General features: G+C 41.7%; 1 protein-coding gene across 11 annotated transcripts in view; it reads right to left on the bottom strand.

Moving 5' to 3' along the window:
* Positions 1-20,550, bottom strand: part of PRIM2 (DNA primase subunit 2) — a 290,346-nt gene that overhangs the window by 258,259 nt on the left and 11,537 nt on the right. For all 11 annotated transcript variants that reach the window (XM_024101569.3, XM_065587909.1, XM_065587908.1 and 8 more), the window contains exon 5: positions 16,839-16,959. In XM_024101569.3, the coding sequence (XP_023957337.2) occupies positions 16,839-16,959 (121 nt within the window). The remainder of the gene's footprint in view (positions 1-16,838; positions 16,960-20,550) is intronic.

Below are 20,550 nucleotides of genomic sequence, written 5' to 3'. Positions count from 1 at the left end.
GCCAGTGGGAGCTGCGATTGGCTGAACCTGCAGACGCAGCAGGTAAACAAACTGGTCCGGCCCGCCAGGGTTCTTACCCTGGCGAGCTGCGTGCCAGAGGTTGCTGACCCCTGCAATAACCCATCCACATTTTGGGCATTTAAACTCCCACTTGTAGTTTAGTAAAATATGGGTCTGGGTAAATTCCAGCAGGTGCAGGGTATAGCTGTGTCAGGTAATGATACAAACATTACTCCCACTCTGAAATCACTGCATTCACTGCTAGCTAAACACTACACTGATTCTAGAAATTCTCTTTTAACTTTAACAAGCAATAGAGACTCAGTCCTCTGTTTCTTGGCTTTATGTGAGCTATATACATTCTTGTCCATATATTGACATTGGTTGAGACAAACCCATTGAATTTTACCACAGAATGATTCATCTGTGCTATTTGATTAAACCAATGCGTAATTTCAGCATAGATTTTCAGCTGCACCCAGCATCTATAGAGCACAGCTGACATACGGATGGATGGCAGGGCGGGGAGAGACAACTAAGAAGCAGGTTGCAGTGCCACTATTATGCCAGCTGATAAACAGGCTTCTAGGGGGCTATCTGCCATCTGAGGATTGCTAAAGCACAGTAGTGCTTTCCCCATGCTACTTCCTTCCAAACCATTCTACCAGGGACTGCAGGGACATGCAGCATAGGAGCCACCTATGCTAGATTTATGCCAGATGGGAAGAACCAGATGCTTTCTGACCCATTTGCACTGTCAGAAGAGTGTCTCAATGCTGGATCATAAATGAGCTAGCTCAGTATGCATATTCAAAATCTGAAATTTAAAATGTAGTCAAGTTATATTTATAGCTTGCTTATTTAGAGGAATGATTTTATTTGTCATTCCCCGTTTTTAGTGCACCCAATTTCTGCAGTCCGATTTAAAAGTGTATGCAACTTTTTCAAGGCAGGAGCAGTGTCATCCTATGTGTTTGTACAGCACCTAGCACGGCAGGGCTCCAATCCTGAAAGGAACCTTTGGGCATTACCACAATACAGGTAGAGGAATATACTACAAGATTTTGTCTATCAATATTATTTTTACACAAAATTCAGATTGTTGCATTGCAAAGATGGCATTACAAGCAGCTTAGTACACAGTTTGTTTTAGTTTCTTAAATTAGCTTAACAAGTTGATTTTAAGTAATAAAAACAACTTAGAAGCAGGGGTGCTGGAACAGTTTATATAATGGGGGTGCTGAGAGCCATTGAACCTAACTGTAAACCCTGTATATGATGGAAACCACTTCAAGCAGGGGGGTGCAGCAATACCCAGGCTTAGAAAGATCCATTTAGATTCTGTACATAATTAGCATCAGTCTCTGAGCAAAATTTTTAATTAGCATTTAATTTTTATTCACGGTTTATGAAGGTGAGAAGGGACACCCACATAAGTTAGATATTCTTCAGTCATATTTATTACTTGCCTAACTTCACAATTTTATAGAAACACTAGCAACACCACCACCCCAACCCCCTTTAGCATGTGCTGGAGTATCACCTGTGTGCTTGTCAACCAAAAGGCAGGCTATGCCCCTAAACTGGAGTGGAGGACCATGATTCCCTAGGGCTGCAGAGGAACAGCCTATCCGTTTGTTCTCCCTTGAATGCTACACTACCCTGCTCCAGCTTGGCATGAAGCAAGAGGTCTCCCTGTAAGCCTGTCCACTAATGCACCAACACAGCTGATTGCAGTTCGTGGCTGTTAACCTGGTGGAGATCAGTGTATTTTTCTCCTTATCTTGGTCAAGAGCTAACAAAACCCTTTGTCTGGCAAGTACAGCTAAAATGCTTTGTTTCACTTTACTATTCAAACTTCAGAAGACTTAATTTAGCAGGGAAGTTGATTATTTTCTCTTTGAAATGAAGTACTCTGTAACAGGAATGCAATGCGCTAAAGTAATGTTGTATTTAATGTTTCCTTGTTTAACAAAAACATGTTTTTTGTTTTTTAAAGACAACTTTGCCCTGTTTAAGGCTCTTCATTAATAGTCCACTCCTCCTGATGTCCTATCCTTCTATGTTTCTAATTAAATTTGATCTTAAACATATGTCTGTTCTCTCAGTTGGTTCCAGGCTTACACCAGCCACTCAGGCATTATTTCTGAAACCGACATTCAGAGATTCTGACCTTTGCTGGTGACTTGTACCACAGTGCTTTTAGCACAGAGGGCCAATCGATAGTTTCAAGCAGCAAAAAATTAACTTAAATTCAAACCTATGTCTCTCATGAACACAAACTGCAGCCTATTAAAATGATTATAATGAAATGTAAGTTTCTATCTTGAGTTTCAACAAATTAAACATCTAGGCACTTGCAGCCTTTACTCTGTGAAAAAGTAGATTTCCCCATCCTGTTCAAAGAGGAAAAATCTCTTATGCAGTTTGATGCCTCTAGTCTACAGCGTGAAACTAAAGAACTCTGATCAGAACAATGTAATTCGGATTCATACACTAGGAACGAAAATGGGGAAAAAGAATGAACAGAAACATGACCCTTCAATAGCTAAGTACATGAAAATGTCTAATATCACCTCTACATCTAAATCTATCATTTATAGGCAAAACCTAGCTACCCTTATGTGATTCCAAATTTGGCTTTAGAATGTTTATACGGTGCATCTTCCAAAGAGAGCTACAGAACACTAAATCCTTAAGATGGTAAATTAAAGATTTACATAGCAAACCCCTCTAACATTGAGGTAAAGGTCTTCAAAAATAATAAAATGGAAATATGGGGAGTGTCGTCATATGAATGTTCGGATTATAAACTTGAAATTAAAAAACTAAATCTCATTTGTATTGCTAAAGTCTTTTTTTAAACTGACACATCAAAGAGAAGTTATTGGGAAAAATGAATTTCTCCAGGTTGTTTTATTCCTTCCTTCTATTCTGCACAGCATGCCAGCTGCTATCAGTTGCACTACAGAGCATTAGCTCCTCCAACTGACTTTTCCAGGGCACCTGTTATTCTTTCTCACTAGTACAATACAAAATACTATAATAAAATAGTGTGGCTTATTATTAACATTGAAGCAAGATTTTAATAGTCTTAAAATGATTTCAAACTGGATGTTACCCAAAAGAATAAAGCAGTTACATATCAGCCAGAATGAGTACAAACATCACCTAAAGCCAGGAAAAGCTATATTAAAAAAAAAAAAAAAAAAGGGAGGAAATTAAGGTTAAGGTCCAAGATTTAATAGAATTTAAATAGGACCCTCAAAAGCTCATGTGAGGGAAGCAACAATACAGGATAATTCACTCGCAAGACAGATTACATTGCCCCACTTGAAGTATATTTCCCCTGCCTACTGCTTAAAGATAAGGCAAAAGAAAAACATTATGTGAAATCTAAAATCAGGACATGTGTCTTCCTTGTACCAAAACAGAGGAAAAAACACATTATTACAATTATTAATTTTTTTCTTGTAGCACCCAAACAGAAAAGTCATGGCAATATAAACTTGAGTTAAACAACCTCTATTCCCCATCCTAGAAAATATAATTATCCTAATTATGCATCAAACAATATGTATAAGGCATCTAGTTTCCCCATGAGTATTTCCAGAGAAGGGCTTTAAGAGGGATTTGAGCGTGCAGAGGGAAGAGGCCTTGCAGAGGAGTTCAGGAAATGTTTTCCACCCACAAGGACAGTAGAGTCTGACAAACAGACAGATGAGGTTGGCATTGACTGACGACTGCAGAATGAGTCAAAGGTGAAAAGGAGGAGCAGAATCATGGAGCGTTTGAAGTGGAAGGAGCCAACAGGGGGGTTCAAAGTGGGGAACTATCACAGTCCCTAGGTAGACAACCCCTCCTCTCCTAGCATCCGTTGCAACTGGCAGGCCCATGTCTCCACTTCTTTGGGGTGGAATCCCACAATCCAATCACTTTCCACCTGGATGTCCACTTTACACCTCACTGGTTGCCAACTGTTACTTGGAAGATCCAACTTGGACCCTGCCAGAGTTCTCCTTATGGAGCCTCTGGTCAGTAATATCATGCTATGACACAGAAGCAGTTTCTCCAAACAAAAGTATGATTTATTATGCCCAAATGGTACACAAAGCTTAGAGAAGTAGATTTTAGAACAAAAAGGACTTGTATGCATATTGTCTTAGCTACACTTGGCATTTCCCCTCAAGCCCATAGACAGACATGACTTTGCCTTGATATCCCCATTCTCTCTGGGCACTGAGTTACCGCTACCTTATGCAGACCCTGATTCTCAGTCAGTCTATCTGTGTGTCAGCCTCATGGCCTAACGACACTTTAACCTCTTCCTTTTCTGTCATGGTCACCATTTTAATCCATCAGGGTCTTCTGACTTCAGGCTTAGCCTTGGGAAGAGAAAGACAACTTAGTCTGGATGGTGCCAGCTAGGTAGCTGCTTCCCCAAATTGATGTCTTAACTCTTTTGAAGCTGGGTACCTGAAAGTCTGTCTTATCTATGGGCTGGTCTACACTACACAGTTAGGTCAACATAAGGCACCTTCTGTTGACCTAATTATGTCAGTGTCTATGCTACAACCTTCCTACCACTGATGTAAGTGCCCTATTACACCGAAATAACTACTCTATCTCCAAGAGAGGCATAAGGCTTATGTTGGTATAGATAGGGCAACACAGTGTCTGTGTAGACACTAAAAAGCAACAGAGGGTCCTGTGGCACCTTTGAGACTAACAGAAGTACTGGGAGCATAAGCTTTCGTGGGTAAGAACCTCACTTCTTCAGATGCAAGAAGTGAGGTTCTTACCCACGAAAGCTTATGCTCCCAGTACTTCTGTTAGTCTCAAAGGTGCCACAGGACCCTCTGTTGCTTTTTACAGATTCAGACTAACACGGCTACCCCTCTGATACTTGTGTAGACACTGTCTCTTACATCGGCTTTCTTGTCAATATTACGGCAGAAGCCTGGCTGGGAGCTGGGATGAGAAGCCCTGGCAGCTTCCCCCCACTCTCGGCAGGGAACACGGGGGTAAGGAAAAGCCATGGGCAGCTTCTCCCCACCTGCTCCTGGAAGAGAACGGGGGGAGGGGTGGGGGTAACAGGCCACTGGGAGCCTGGGAACTTGTGGGGAAGCCAGGCTTCTGGCAGGGAAGTTCTCCCCAAACTGTCCCTCTTAGGTCAGTGGAAGCACTCCTGCTTAGGACGCGCACCAATCAACCCAAGGAGGGTAGTGTGAACATACCCCATCGCAGTAATTACTGCGGTGGCTGTAAGTCGACTTAATATAGGTTGACTTACATTTGTAGTGTAGACATACCCTATGTCAGTAACAAGACCTCAGTTCAGTTTGATTTAAACAGAAGAATATGCTAGAATATTCAGATCTTGCTGTAAGTGAGAGACATTTCCACAACTGAAGCCCAGCACCAAGTGTCATTTCTCTGCAAAATAGTTTACTTTTTATACTGCTTTCATAGATCATCCACATAACATGGCACTTATTTTGAGATTCAGACTTTCCTAGTTTAAAATACAAACTTAATCTGAAAATTCTCGCAGATGATAAATACTCACTTTATTTCCCTTGAAATAGCTTACAATCTATGTTAGCTTCTTTTTCTGCCAGAAACTGTCAGACACCATAATTGCTCATTTCTAGTAAGATTTTAATGCTTTAATCTCTAAAATTAAATCTCAACTGCACACCTGTGTTTGGATATTCCCTTTGATGGGCCCTGTCACTTTAAATGTCAGTATTTATTCCACGTCTCTTGAGTGCTGCTTAAGAACTAGCTGTACTCATCTTGTGGCAGTCTTTGCATGTAGATTTTGTAATGTGTTTTTCAGAGCTATAAATTACAAGGCACATTTAAAATGTTCTGTTTTTTTAATATAAATTTGGTTGGTATTAACCCTTTAAAAAAAGAGAGCGACTCTTCTTAGGGATATAAAGTGTAGAACTAGTCAAAAGTACAATAGAAAAGATCTGTATATTTCTAGGACAAGGAGTTTAGAAATATACCACTGAGATTCTCCTTAATTGCCATGTTAGATAACTGAAGTATCCAATACATGGGGAAAGCTTTTTTAATGTTACTTAATTCAAAACACTTTCTACTCACATAAGTAACTTTAGAGATTGAAAAAAAAATTATCTAAATATGATGTCTTCTTAGCATACACCACCACTCCTTCTTATTTCAAAAGGCAAAGTGTAGTTTTGGTACATTATACTACATTCTAACCAAACCTATGGAGCTTAGAAGCTCTTGTGGGTCACTGGTTTCCCACATCTCACACTGCTCAGGAGATCCATGAGGTCCTTGGCTTCACCTGCCTCTCTGTGCAAAGCTTGCAGGTGCCACAAGGTTCCCTGTTCCCTTTGCCTTGCACTGCCTGGGCTGGAACCACATAGATCACATTTCTTTTCCATTTTTCCTTCCCCCTGTACACAGAGATTTTATAAAGTTATCATAATGTGGGCACTTTATAAAGTACTTTTCACTATATTAAACAATAGTGCTGATTTTTATAAAGTTTTATTTTGTTATCCGATGCACTAGATTTTAATATTTACTGTATGTAAAGCTTGAAGTTTTACAATCCTGCTATTTTTAGCTAGATGGACTCAAAGAAGTCTAAGAATACTGAGTAAAGTTTTAAAGTGTCATTTTAAGTACTCATAACTTTAAAATGGTTTACCAAATGCCTTCACTTTCTAAAAAGTACCAGCATAGCCTGAAAGTAACTAAAAAAGATTTTCCTATGAAAATTTATAGGGGGAGTACATATAGGGTTTATATAGGGAATATACCCTGGTTGCAATCTTAACTACAATACTGCTATGGAGTGGCTCCATAATTAAAACTAATTATTAAATGACCTGTAACTCAAACTGTTTGACCAATTCTCTTTATTCTTTCCTGAAGGAACAACTGCATGCCATTATATAATGAAATCCTTTCCTACAAACAGAAAACCTACTTGATAATATCACTGCAAAGCTAGGATTAGATGGCTGGTCTTTTAGTTCAAAAAAAAAGATATATGCCTCGACCAGCTGAACAAAAAGAAAACCTAGGTCAGAAAAAGACACATGTTCATCTAAAGATGTAACCTGCTAACGGGCACACTGCTCACACGCCAGTAGTAGAAAGCACAATATCTGGCAAGATCAGTGATACACACACAGAAAGCAAGAATTTATATTTAAACATAAAGTGCAAGACTCCATTTTCCTCAACTACCAAGGTCGCTCTTCCATGTTTCTCTTTAGATCATCTGTCACTGTGCCCTCATCAGCAGCCCTTACAACAGTTTGTTTAGAAAAATTAGGCTATGTATGTACAGCAGAGTTTTCCATAGGAGTTTGCTTCTGTAAAGAAAAAGTATTTTGTTTTTACTCTAGATCCTTGATTTCTGCATATACTGCCATAAGATCTCCCTAACACGAGTTTACAAGGAAGTTTCCCCATCTAACCAAAGAAAATAAAAGATAGAACAGCACACCAATAGAAAAAGGAAGCATATTCACATATTACAAATGGTTTCACACTTCAGTTAACCCCCTTCTCTACTCCTTACCTCACCAGTGTGTGCAGGGATAAATACATTAAAGACTATGAGGTGCTCAGATACTACAGAGATGGGGACCATATAAAAACTTAACACAGATAGATTCAGTCAGGCCTAGCCACTCCTGCTCAAGAATCTTCAAAAAACAAAAGTACACCTCTACCTCGATATAATGCTGCCCTCGGGAGCCAAAAAAAAAATCTTACCATGTTATAGGTGAAACCACGTTATATCGAACTTGCTTTGATCCACCGGAGTGTGCAGCCCCGCCCCCCCAGAGCACTGCTTTACCGTGTTATATACGAATTTGTGTTATATCGTGTCACGTTATATCGGGGTAGAGCTATAGTAGTACCAAATGGCAAAGTCCTAAAAGGTTACTTTTCTCCACTCATCTTCTCCTATTTAATTAGATGGGGCAGAACATACTCCCTCACAAACACACGAGAACTATTTACATTAGACAAAACAACCATTAATACCTTTACTCAATGGCAAACTATTTTCAGCAAATATAATCTATGTAAAATCTTATCAAAAGTTCTAACTACATAGAAAATGCAAAGGGGGTAAACTATTCTTACATTAAAGGCTAACAAAGAATGTTAGACAAGTCACAATTTCAATAAGGGTGATTTTTAAAAGATCTGTAAACCAATTTAATCAACTGGTCTGCAAACTTTGCAGATATATTCTTATTTGCTTTAAAATAAAACTTAAGTTTCAAGATAAATCAGTTTTTACTAATCAAAATTATAATGGGGGCTAAAAGAGGGCTCATAAAGACATCTATTTGCAACCGTAGATAGAGATAGTGAAAATGTATTATGTAAAGTACGTTTAAAAGTCTCCAAGGCCATTATTCCAACCCTAAAATGTTTATTTTTTCACCCATGTCTAGAAGTATAAAACATGCTGATTTATCTTAATCTAAACATACAGGCAATTAACTGATTATTGTTCACATGATTGAGAGTTTCAAGCAAGACGAATATATACTGATCTTATTATACATATAGGCACAACAGATTTTTGGTTTCGGGGCGCTTTTTTTTGGTATGCTTAAGAATTTGACTGCATTACAAAAAACTTGGTGAAGGTTTTGTTTCGTTGGGGGTTTTTTTTATTGTTTTTTGCTGAAATTGTACTTTTCTAATTAAAAAAGGCCAGTATCAGGCTCCTATGAAAAGTATTTCAACTCAGAGGAAAGACAATATGATTTCTATTGTCCCAAAGGGATTAAAAAAAAAAAAATCAAAGCAAGCAGGCATGTCATTGTCAAAGGCTTTGAACTGCAGCCTCTCAGAAATTGTTTATCAGGCTGTCTGCTGTTGACCTTTTCCTAAAAAAAAAGTCTAAGTGAATAGAAGCATTAGTACACTTCTAGTTAACCTTTACCATTCACTTGTACAGTAGCATAACCAAGATCTCCACCACCCAAATATTTATTTAACCCACACCCTCACACATATGCCTCTTGAGAATGATTACAAAAGAAAGTTCCATTGTCATATTTAATAATTTTTACCCCACAGCATACTCAAAGATAAAGGGTTTACAAGAAAGAGTAGGCGTGCATAATGTTAGCTCTCAAAGGCTCCTATCAGGATTAGGGCTCCATCATGTGAGATGGTGTACAAAAAGACAGTCCCTGCTCAGCGAGCTTAACATTTGGGGCTTGGCTACACTTGCAAGTTAGAGCGCATTAAAGCAGCCGCAGGCACCCTAACTCCCAACCCGTCCACACTGGCAAGGCACTTAGAGCTCCTGGACTCTGCAGCTGGAGCGCTCCTGGTAATCCACCTCCATGAGAAGCATAACGCTTGTTGCGCCTTGACTGAAATGCCCCAGTGTGAACGAGGTGTTGCATTACTGCGCTCTGATCGGCCTCCGGAAACGTCTCATACTCCCCTTAAGTCAAGTGGCCATTCTTGCCATTGTTTTGGAATCGGCTGTAGAAATGGAGATATCCCCTTTTAAAGCTCCGTTTCTGACAGCCAGCATGCTTACCTGCTCCAGGACAAAGCAACCACTATTGTGGAATGCTGCTGTTGTGAGTGTGTGAGAGAGAGGCGGGGGGGTGGGGGGTGGTCTGAACTTACAAGACAGCATGCTGACACACTCTCAGCACCCGAAAAACCCACTCTCTCCCCCCCTACATACACACAACACACTCCCTGTCACACTCCATCCCACCCCCCGCATTTGAAAAGCACATTGCAGCCACTTGAATGCTAGGATAGCTACCACAATGCAGTGCTCTTTGTGGAGTTGCAAGAGCTGCTAATGTGGCCATGCCAGTGAACTTCCAGCAGCGTTTTCCTTGCTGCAGTCTCCGAAGGCTGGTTTAACTCCTTTGCGCTCTATATCTGCAAGTGTAGCCCTGCCCTTCGGTATACACAGCACAAACAACAAAGGTAGAGAAATCAGGACAAGAGGACGAGGGTACAAAAAGCAGTCACATAGATATTCTATCTTCTACTGTACATGACTTGTGGTTCAAAAATAGATACAAGTTGTAAAATATATCTAAATATTCCTATTTTTATCCTTTAGAAAACTGCTTTCTCTACCAACCCATTAAAACAGAATTCATGGCCATTTCCAGCCTTGCAAAAAGTCATTCAAAAGTCCTTTCTCCCACAAACACATTGGTATCAAACATGATAAACCTACAACAATTATGTAGATATGTATTTAAAAATCAATACTTGTATAAATTATATTTTAATACAGGGATGCACTGCTTACTTAAAGAGGACATTGATCATTGGTAATCCTAGGGAAGTCAGCCTTGACATGCATGATGAATAAATGTTTTCAGTCCAAGTCATCATCATTTGTTGTTTCCATCTAGTGCACCACGGCCAGACACGCTGTCACCAGAGGTGAAAGTAGAAATACGGACTTACCGGTACGGGGCTGGGTTGGGGCCGGCTCTGGCCCCTGGAAGGGATGGGGCCTCGGGCGGAAGGGGCAGGGATTGGGGGGGGGTCAGAGCCAGCCCCAGCCCACCCTGTACCGGTAAGTGCCCTCCCTCTCCGGGGTAGCAGCAGCAGCCGGGGGCTCCGGCAGCAGTTTAAAGGGCCCAGGGCTCAGCCGCTGCTACCGCCCCAGGCCCTTTAAACCGCTGCCAGAGCCCCCGGCTGCCGCTGCTACCCCAGGGCTCTGGCAGCAGGGCTCCAGGGGCTATTTAAAGGGCCGGGGCTCCCCTGCCTCTACCGTCCTGGGCCCTTTAAATAGCCGTTGGAGCCTGCCGGAGCCGCGGCGGGGCTCTGGCGGCTATTTAAAGGGCCCAGGTCAGTAGAGGCAGCGAGAGCCCCGGCCCTTTAAATAGCCCCCGGAGCCCCACTGCCGCTACCCCAGGGCTCCAGCAGCGGGGCTCTGGCGGCAATTTAAAGGGCCTGGGGCTCCAGCCACTGCTGGGAGCCCCAGGCCCTTTAAATTGCCGCCTGGGGAAGCCAGGCCGCCCCACTACTGTGCACCGGTTCTTGCCAGTACGCCGTACCGGGGCATACCAGCTTACTTTCACCTCTGGCTGTCACACTGCTTCTCATTCACACCACTTTTGCACATTTCCATAAGAGGCAAGGATGCTGAACAAACATTTACAAGGTGCTGGGCATTTGTTCAGCTGAAGGATTGATTTGGGACCACGTGGTATTTCACAAAACACAGGTGTGATCAGTCCATCCTCCAAGACCCATCCATGCCCAAGCAGAGAGAGAATGCGGATACAGACTAACACGGCTGCTACTCTGAAACCTGTCTGTATGTACTCAATCATTGAGAGACATTCCACTGTGTGATAATTTGCCCTCTTGGTAGCAGGTATAAATGCACTCCTTGGTGGTGGCAATTTTTCACCATTTGTCTGCTTCTTGGAAAAACATCCACTAACATAACTCCGCAAGTGTCATAATGCTGGCCTTCAAATGGTAAGCTTGGCATATGAATGCAACCAGTGCATTCATGACCTCATCAGTGACTGTCTGTCTCAGCCATTTCAAGTACCTTCAGAGCATGAAGAGTCTTCAGCTGTGTTCTCTGTCACCTGCGCACTTGCATGGCCATCCAGGAGAAATTCAAATACTGTCCAGCTGATTAGCAGAGCCAGAAGTGTGTGTGTTCAGGTGCACCTCCCCCCACATTGCTCGGTCCTGCAGCTGCTTCCAGGACTCTCCTACTGGCTGTGTGGCGGAGGAGGGTGCTAATTTCAGGGTGTCCCCCTTGCTTCACCCCTGTACCCCATCTCTGCGGGGGGGGGGGGGGGGGGTCACAGTCTGGCTCAGGACTCAGAGCTGCTGCGGTGAACAGTGAGTGAGTGCCTTTCTTAAAGAGACAGCACACTGTTTGAGATTTCCTCAGCAGCCAACTCACAATCTCTCTCTCTCTCTCTCTCACACACACACACACACACACACACACACACACACACACACACACAGAGTCTCTTTCACTCTCTCCTCCCCACACATACTTGTATTATTATTGTTGTTATTTCTTGGTATTTCCTGCAATGCACATATATACTCTGTAATTTTATTCTTTCAAAGTGAGTTATTTTAGTGTTTTGACTGTTCATAATTTTTATTTCTCTTACTACCCAAAGAATTAAATTTAAATGTGAGTTCTAAAATGCCTAACCTGTCCTGGCTGGAGTAATTATCCCTACGATAACTTTTTAAAAATATATATATATCATCTAAGTTTTTTGTTTCTATTAATGGTGCACATCCGCACATACTTCGGTGTACATAACAAAATTTATTCCGCACAGGGATGGAAAAAATTAGAGGGAACATTGGTCTTCAGAGGCTGAATCAAATGATTTCCACTATAATTTGGTCTTTCCAGCCAATCTTCCAGTAGTGTCACATCCTGACAGGGCAAGAAAACTTGGCGGTGTGAAGGCTGGCCTGAGTGATAGGAATATACAATATGCTCCCCAGCAACAGGCACAAAACCAGAATCTTGCTGAAGACCTGGGTAGCATCTCACAGAGAGCACTAGAACATCTGTGTCTTGGGCAAAAGTCTAGAGTGTAGTAGCACCTCTTACTCTGGCATGGAAGGTATGCAAGATAATTTTACTGTTAGCCTCTTCATAGGAACTATGAAGAAACTCCACTGAACAATGCAAGGCAACAGCTTCATTACACCATGTGACAATCAAATTTTTCTAGCCATTCTTCACCTGCTGGAGTGGAGCTGGGGCAGAGCCAGGGTTTGATCAGTGAGCACCCTGTAGCACATTGGAAAGTTGGTGCCTGTAGCTCCAGCGCCCCGGAGTTGGCGCCTATGCAAGGAGCCGCATATTAACTTCTGAAGAGCTGCACGTGGCTCCAGAGCCACAGATTGGCCTCCCCTGCATTATTCCATCACATTAAAATATTAATCATAGTACCATGGAGAACTATGCTAGTCTATGGGAAAGTACAAGATCAACAGCACACAGATCTGGACACAACCAGAAGACATGCAAAAAACAACCCATATGCAGTTAGCGCTGTACTAGTCACTGCCACCTTCACTCTAACTTTCTTCTTTGCATTAGAGCATAGCTTCAGTCTGTTTTTCTTGATTGAAGACCATAAATTGATGGAGCCTTGGATTTTAAAGGCTTTGGATTTAAATTCTTTGGATTTTAAAGGCTTCCTACAAGTCATGACCCAAAGTATTCACTTGACTGACATCTTTAGCTATCACATCACTGAAGACTCCTTTTTATCATATTAATGAGCTCTGGTCTATCATAAGCAAATGGGATGTAATGCGAGTGAGCTCATCCTGTAGCTTTAAAATTGCCCCTTCTTGTTCTGCACATGATCTGATAACACAGTACTGTCAGTCAAGAGCCACAATATAACTTTATGTGGGTTGGATGTTTACTTATACTGTTACACAGGCATGTCAAATAAATGTTGATCTTCACATTTTTTTTAAATATCTATCTATCTATCTAATTGTTCTAGGTTTAACATGTTTGGTACCACTGTGTTTGTGGGTAAAAGGGCTTTTCAAATGATACCCAACTGAATGCACTTTCAACAAAATTATCAATATTTCCACCAACCGGAGGACCTGGGAGCCGGGGTATGGGTCCCCAGCCACGCTGCAAAGGGGGACACCACTGAAATTGTAAGTCCATAGATTTTTACGAATCAAATGATATTTCTCCTTATCTTTCTATCATTAACTTGCCCACAGAATTCCACATGCTCCCAGACTGCAAGCAGAGTAAAGACATGCCAGAACCTTAGCATATATACCCTACAGGGCTCACTACATGCCCAAGCAGTGCCTCCCACATCTACATTGCTATTTTTAGCTGTGTAGCGTGCTGCTGCCTCCCTTCTGCCGGAGCCCTTTCCTTGCCACAGTGAAAGGCCCCAGCAGAGGGGAAAGGCTCTGGTAGTGGGAGAAGTAGCAGCACACTACACTGCTGCTTGAGTCTTTCCCCACTGAGGCTTTCTCAACACCTGAGCTATGCACCGCAGTATGGATGCAGCCTGCTTTTCACTGTGATATGTAGCTACATGTACCCTACGTGCGCTGCCAGTGTAGACAAGACCCAATATGTCCAATAATCAGTGCTTAAGTTCTGTGACAGTTATTCTTTATCTTTCTCTATATTAAAGCTACCTAAGAGCATGGAAAACTTTTCAGAATAAGTTGCTGTGTATCCAATGGGCCCATGTATGCTGTGGCATACTGAACCTAAGTTACCCTGCAAGACTTCTGGATCCTGCAGCACTCTGGTGTGGCAGCATGGATAGTCTGCTGAAGCTTAATTTTAAAATGTCGATTTTTTTAAATGAAATAGGATTGTATGTTTCAATTTCACTGCAGTGATCCATGTTATACACTGATAATAAATTCCATTTTACACTGCCCCCACATTTCCAGTTTTTAATATGCCAATGATTTTTGACAACACAGCTGCACTATAGAAATTGTCTGGGGCAAAGCTAGGAGGTTTTTGGCACTGGGGGCTGCACAGGAAATAGTTTAGAATTGTGGAATAGAAATATTAAATGGATGTTTCTACTAAAATAGTCAAAAGTGAAATATCTAACAAGGCTGGTACTCAAATTGTCATCTTTAAATTTCAGTTAAAAACTCATTAAGACAAATAGAACAGTTCACAACACAGAGCTATTTTATTATGCTCTCTGCAGACTCAAACACAACAATGCTTTGGTTTATGGAGTTAACAGTTTCAATGTTTTCACCTCCACCATAAGCATTAGAAACTTTCGAAATGCAAGCTTGGATTCCAGTTCTAGAGCAAGGGGGATTTGATGGTCATGAAATAACAGAATCCACAGAGTTTTATATACCCCTTTTTTATTTTTATTTTCCAGTGGGCATGCTGGGGGGTGGGAGGTGGAAGAGTGCACTTTGGGGGAAAGGGGTACTCAGGAAGTACAATAATAATAAATAGTTTTGTCATAGTTCCTAGTTTAACTGCATCTCTGACCCCTTCATGGTCTCCTTGAGAGCACTCCACTCAGGTTTCAAGCCACCAGATGTCACCTTTCTCAAGGTAGAATCCTGTGATTCTCTCCCTCTGAACCAGGGTCTCAGGCTGTAGTCCCAACCAATTTACTGTTATCACATCAGCATCTTTGACTTCAGCTCAGCACCCGCAGTTCTGTTCTCTCAGGGGCAATGACAGGGTTAACCAGTGATCAACTAGCTTTCGTAAAGAAAAAGTACTATTTCTTCAGAACAAAGGCATTATAGGTTCGGCCAACCGCAGCTCCCACAGGCCGCAGTTTGCCATTCCAGGCCAATGGGGGCTGCGGGAAGCGGCAGGGGCTGAGGGATGTGCTGGCCACTGCTTCCCACAGCCCCCATTGGCCTGGAATGGCAAACCGTGGCCAGTGGGAGCTGCGATCAGCCGAACCTGCGGACGCTGCAGGTAAACAAACCATCCTGGCCCACCAGCAGACTTCCCTTATGGGCCATGTGCCAAAGGTTGCCGATCCCTGGAATAGATGGTCCAGCTATGGAATAAGTTCTATTCTATATAGGTTTGTAGCTCACTCATCTCCACCACTGCAATAAATATCCCATTAGTTATCTTTTAAATACTGTGAACACAGTTACATTTTGAATCTTTTCATAATCTTCTCAATTTTTGAATTCATTGAGTAGTACATTGTACAAGTCTCCAGAGCACACTGACTGTATCTTGAATACTCCAGAAAGAAACAGACACCTCAGAAACAACTGGCTCTGTTGTCTCAGCAGCAGGCTGAAATACACTCTGCTAACAATAGAGACAAAATTCTGTACTCTCAAAAGAATATTCACCAATTCCAGCCAATAGTCTGAAGAGGATGGAGCCTCACGGTGTCTGTCCTATGTTAGGATCAAATGACCAAGTCAGCTCCAAAAAATTATTGATACTCCCATCATGGTCCCTAAAAAATGCATTTATACAAATCAACAGTTTCTCTTTAATATTCTGAGTCTATGATTCAGCATTTCTGATGTACATTTACAAAGAGAGAAACAGCCTGGTATAAGCCAGATCTCCACTGAAGGACAACTGAGAGGTATATACACAAGTCCCATTTGGAGACCATAGCCAACCTTCCAAATCTCTAGCTGTATAATGATACCACTACTTTCCTCCTAAAAGTTCTTTGTGAAAAATGACAGCTTTCAGAGTAGCAGCCGTGTTAGTCTGTATCCGCAAAAAGAACAGGAGTACTTGTGGTACCTTAGAGACTAACAAATTTATTTGAACATAAGCTTTCGTGGGCTACAGCCCACTTCTTCGGATGCATAGAATGGAACATATATTGAGGAGATATATATACACATACAGAGAGCATGAAAAGGTGGGAGTTGTCTTACCATATGTTCCATTCTATGCATCCGAAGAAGTGGGCTGTAACCCACGAAAGCTTATGCTCAAATAAATTTGTTAGTCTCTAAGGTGCCCCAAGTACTCCTGTTCTTTTTGTGAACAATGTTCTCTCAATAACAGTACTATAGCCTTTGTTGCAAATGAGATTTAAAGTGATATTCCATTTGTGATCCAGTCAAGCACAAAACTACAATACAATGCATAAAGAATTGTCATTTTATGGCACATATTGCCTAGTTTCAGAAGTTCTGAGAACTTTTATTTCCTTTATGAGAGTTTATAACTTTTACAATAGAACATTTAAACATCAATGAAAAAGTTCTAGAAAAAGTTAGAGTAAGATACATTGCAGAACAACCAAAAAACTACAAAACAATGTACTTACAGCTCCATATGACAAATTAACATATTTCAGGAATTTCTCGACCAAATCACCATTTAGCTCGTTAAACCGATATCGAAAAAGGTCCATTTCTTGTTGAATGAACCATCGTCTGAGATCCTCACTGGAGGGAAAAAAAAAAAAAAAAAATCAGATACAAGAACTTGAAGCATCACAATGGAGATGGCTTTGATGATGTTTACAGAGAGCTTCTCCCACATGTGATAAGCAGCATTAAAAAAAAAAAAAAAAAACACAAAGGTGCCTGTTTGAAAATTTTACTAGTGGGCAATGAAGGATGGCATCATTGGCAGAATGGAGATAGGAGTCAACATTTTAATAGAACAGGAAAGATGACAGGTAGCATGGAAATACACTATAAAAGGCCTTGAAAGTAAATGCTCATTTGATGCAATGAAGAAAGGGGGCCTGTGGAGGAATACAAGAGGGGTAACATGGTCAAGACGGCAAGCTAGAAAAATTATTGTTGCTGCAGTGTTTTCAATTAATACAAGTGGGGCAAGAGTGCATCTATCAAGGCCAGAAGAGAGCATGTTGCACTAGTAAAAAGATGAGATGAGAGCCTGGGTGAGAGTTTTGGCTACATAGATAGAGAGGGAAGACTGTATCTTTGACATTATGCAGGAAGAATCAGCAAGATTTAGGCACAGACTGGAGGAAAGGAGCTAGAGAGAAAGTCAAAGATGATACCCAGGCTACAGGTCGGACAGGGAGGATGGTGGTATTAGTGCTCACAAGTAAAGTTTATGTTCATTCCAAATATGTACAACAACTAAAGCCCAGCAGAGAAACAAATACAAAAAAGTGATATTCAATCCAAATAATTTAGCAATGAAGCAGAGAAAGAAAAAATGAAAAATGCACATTTTTTGCCTCTGGGTGACACTGTTGAACCACTAAAGAAAAAACAAGTACACACCACCCTCTACCCCCAGAAGTATTTTAGCTATAAACACATCCTCCTTGCAGACAATTAGATGAATTAATTCTGCACAAAATTTGTGATCCAACCTACTTATAAACTTTTTCTATAACATGGACTCCAAATTTAGCACTCAACAAACAGCAACTATACAATCACTGCTCTGTGCCAAGCTCTGCTTCTCCGCCTTATAACATTTAATTCAAAAAGTTTTTCCTGTATTATTCACTTCCTGTTCTTATCTATTGAGTAGTGTCAATTTATCAGTGCATGGCAGCTTTCATCTCAGACAAGGCTGCATTTCGGTGGTGAATAACAGAGATCACCCTGTACAGTTTGTGTGTCAGTTCAAGATCTTTCCATTCAAGAACCATTACAAATTTAAGATGTTTATTTGTCCTTTTTGCATGCAGTGTTGGTCCCAGGATATTAGAGAAACAAGGTAAGGTAATATCTTTTATTGGACCAACTTCTGTTGGGGGGGGGTGGGGGGGGAGACAGAAAAACAGCTCTGTGTAAACTTGAAAGCTTGCCTCTCCCCACAACAAAAGTTGGTCCAATAAAAAAATATTACCTCACCCACCTTCTCTCTATTTTCTCTTTCACTATTAACCATTAATTATATCTTCCCAAAGGAAAAAACAGAATTTACATAGGATGGAAACTGGCTAACAAACTTTTCCACAACAATACCACACTGTTAGCATTTAGCTCAGAACAGCCTATGTGAAGGCACATCACCCTCACAAAGTTACAGAATACTGCAATATGCATGCTTTTTTCCTGAAATAATTCCATCACCTAGCTTTTACATAGCATTTTTCATTAATAGATCTCAAAGCATTTTACAAAGACTCATCTCCATTTTACAGAAGGTGAAATTGAGGCACAGGGAGGTAAAGTGACTTTCTCAAGGTCACCCAGCAGGTCAGTGGCTGAACTCGGAATTGAAGCCAGGTCTCCCAAGCCTGAATCCAGTGCTCTATCCACTACATAACACTGCATCCCACAATGCCAAACTTTTTTTTAAAACAAAGAAATTGGAAATTTGAGGGGCATCATCAACCTCCGTCTTATTTCAAAAAGCATCCAGTTTCAGATTTTAAAAAATTCTCAACATATTTTTTCTAACACATTATGCCTTTTTAAAGATGAGGGGCTTTTCAGCAAGGGAGAAACTAACTTAACGAGAAATAAAATTCACAGTACACAAAATGGCGAAAAATGCATAAATACCCAATAGAAATGTTTTCACTAGTTTTTTAATTTAATAATCCTAAATCTAAATTGTAACTAAAGGAGGTTCTCCTCATATTCATAGATTCCAAGACCAGAAGAGACCATTGTGATCATCTAGTCTGATCGCTGGTAGAACACAAGCCAAAGAACTTCCCCCAAATAACTTTCTGAATATATCTTTTAGAAAAACATCCAATTTATGAAATGTTGAGTCTGGTTTACAAGTTAACAGTATCCCTTAAGAAATGATACGTTGCCATCTTAAGTAGATAGTCAGAACTTTGTTTTAAGAATTATATTATGTACGTTGCTGGTTGGAATCACTAATGGAGTTTATGAAACAAGAAAGTGTATATGTACAACACGTCTACACATTAAAAAAAGACGGTTACTCACCTTTGTAATTGTTGTTCTTCGAGATGTGTTGCTCATATCCATTCCAATTAGGTGGGTGCGCGCCGCGTGCACGATCGTCGGAAGATTTTTACCCTAGCAACTCTTGGTGGGTCTGAGAGTGGCGCCCTCACGGCATTTTGCACCTGCCGACCCAGCGCCCCCTCAGTTCCTTCTTGCCAGCTACTCTGACAGCGGGGAAGGAGGGCGGGTTTGGAATGGATATGAGCAACACATCTCGAAGAACAACAGTTACAAAGGTGAGTAACCATCTTTTCTTCTTCGAGTGCTTGCTCATATCGATTCCAATTAGGTGACTCCCAAGCCTTACCTAGGCGGTGGGGTCGGAATTGGATGTCGCGGAGTGAAGGACCGCTGAGCCAAACGCCACATCATCCCTGGACTGCTGCACTATGGCATAGTGGGACGCGAAAGTGTGCACGAATGACCAAGTCGCTGCCCTACATATCTCCTGTATGGGCACATGAGCCAGAAAGGCAGAGGAAGAAGCTTGGGCCCGAATGGAATGGGCAGTAAGTCGTGGAGCTGGGACACCAGCTAAGTCGTAACATGCATGGATGCATGAAGTAATCCAAGACGATATTCGCTGCGAAGAGACCGGAAGGCCTTTCATCTGGTCTGCCACCGCTACAAACAGTTGGGATGTCTTTCTGAACGGCTTCGTTTGCTCAATGTAAAAAGCAAGAGCCCTGCGAACGTCTAGGGAATGTAGCTGTTGCTCCCTTCGCGAAGCGTGCGGCTTTGGGAAGAAGATGTCTTGGTTGACATGGAAGGCAGACACCACCTTAGGGAGCAAGGCGGGGTGTGGTCACAGGTGTACCTTGTCCTTATGGAACACCGTATATGGTGGGTCCGATGTGAGGGCCCTAAGTTCTGAGACTCGTCTCGCCGATGTGATAGCGATGAGGAAAGCGGTTTTCCAGGACTGGTACAGAACGAGCAGGTGGCCATGGGCTCAAAGGGGGTACCCATGAGTCTAGCTAGGACTAGATTGAGGTCCCACATAGGGGCCGGCTGACGAATTTGTGGGTACAAACGTTCTAAGCCCTTAAGGAACCTGCTGACCATGGGACTGGAGAAGACTGAGCGCCCGTTCTCGCCTGGGTGGAAGGCGGAGAT

The sequence above is a fragment of the Chrysemys picta genome, chromosome 3 (genome assembly GCF_011386835.1).
Source record: "Chrysemys picta bellii isolate R12L10 chromosome 3, ASM1138683v2, whole genome shotgun sequence".
NCBI lineage: Eukaryota > Metazoa > Chordata > Testudines > Emydidae > Chrysemys > Chrysemys picta.
Note: the sequence above shows the minus strand (reverse complement) of the source record. Positions and strands in the feature narration are given on the sequence as shown.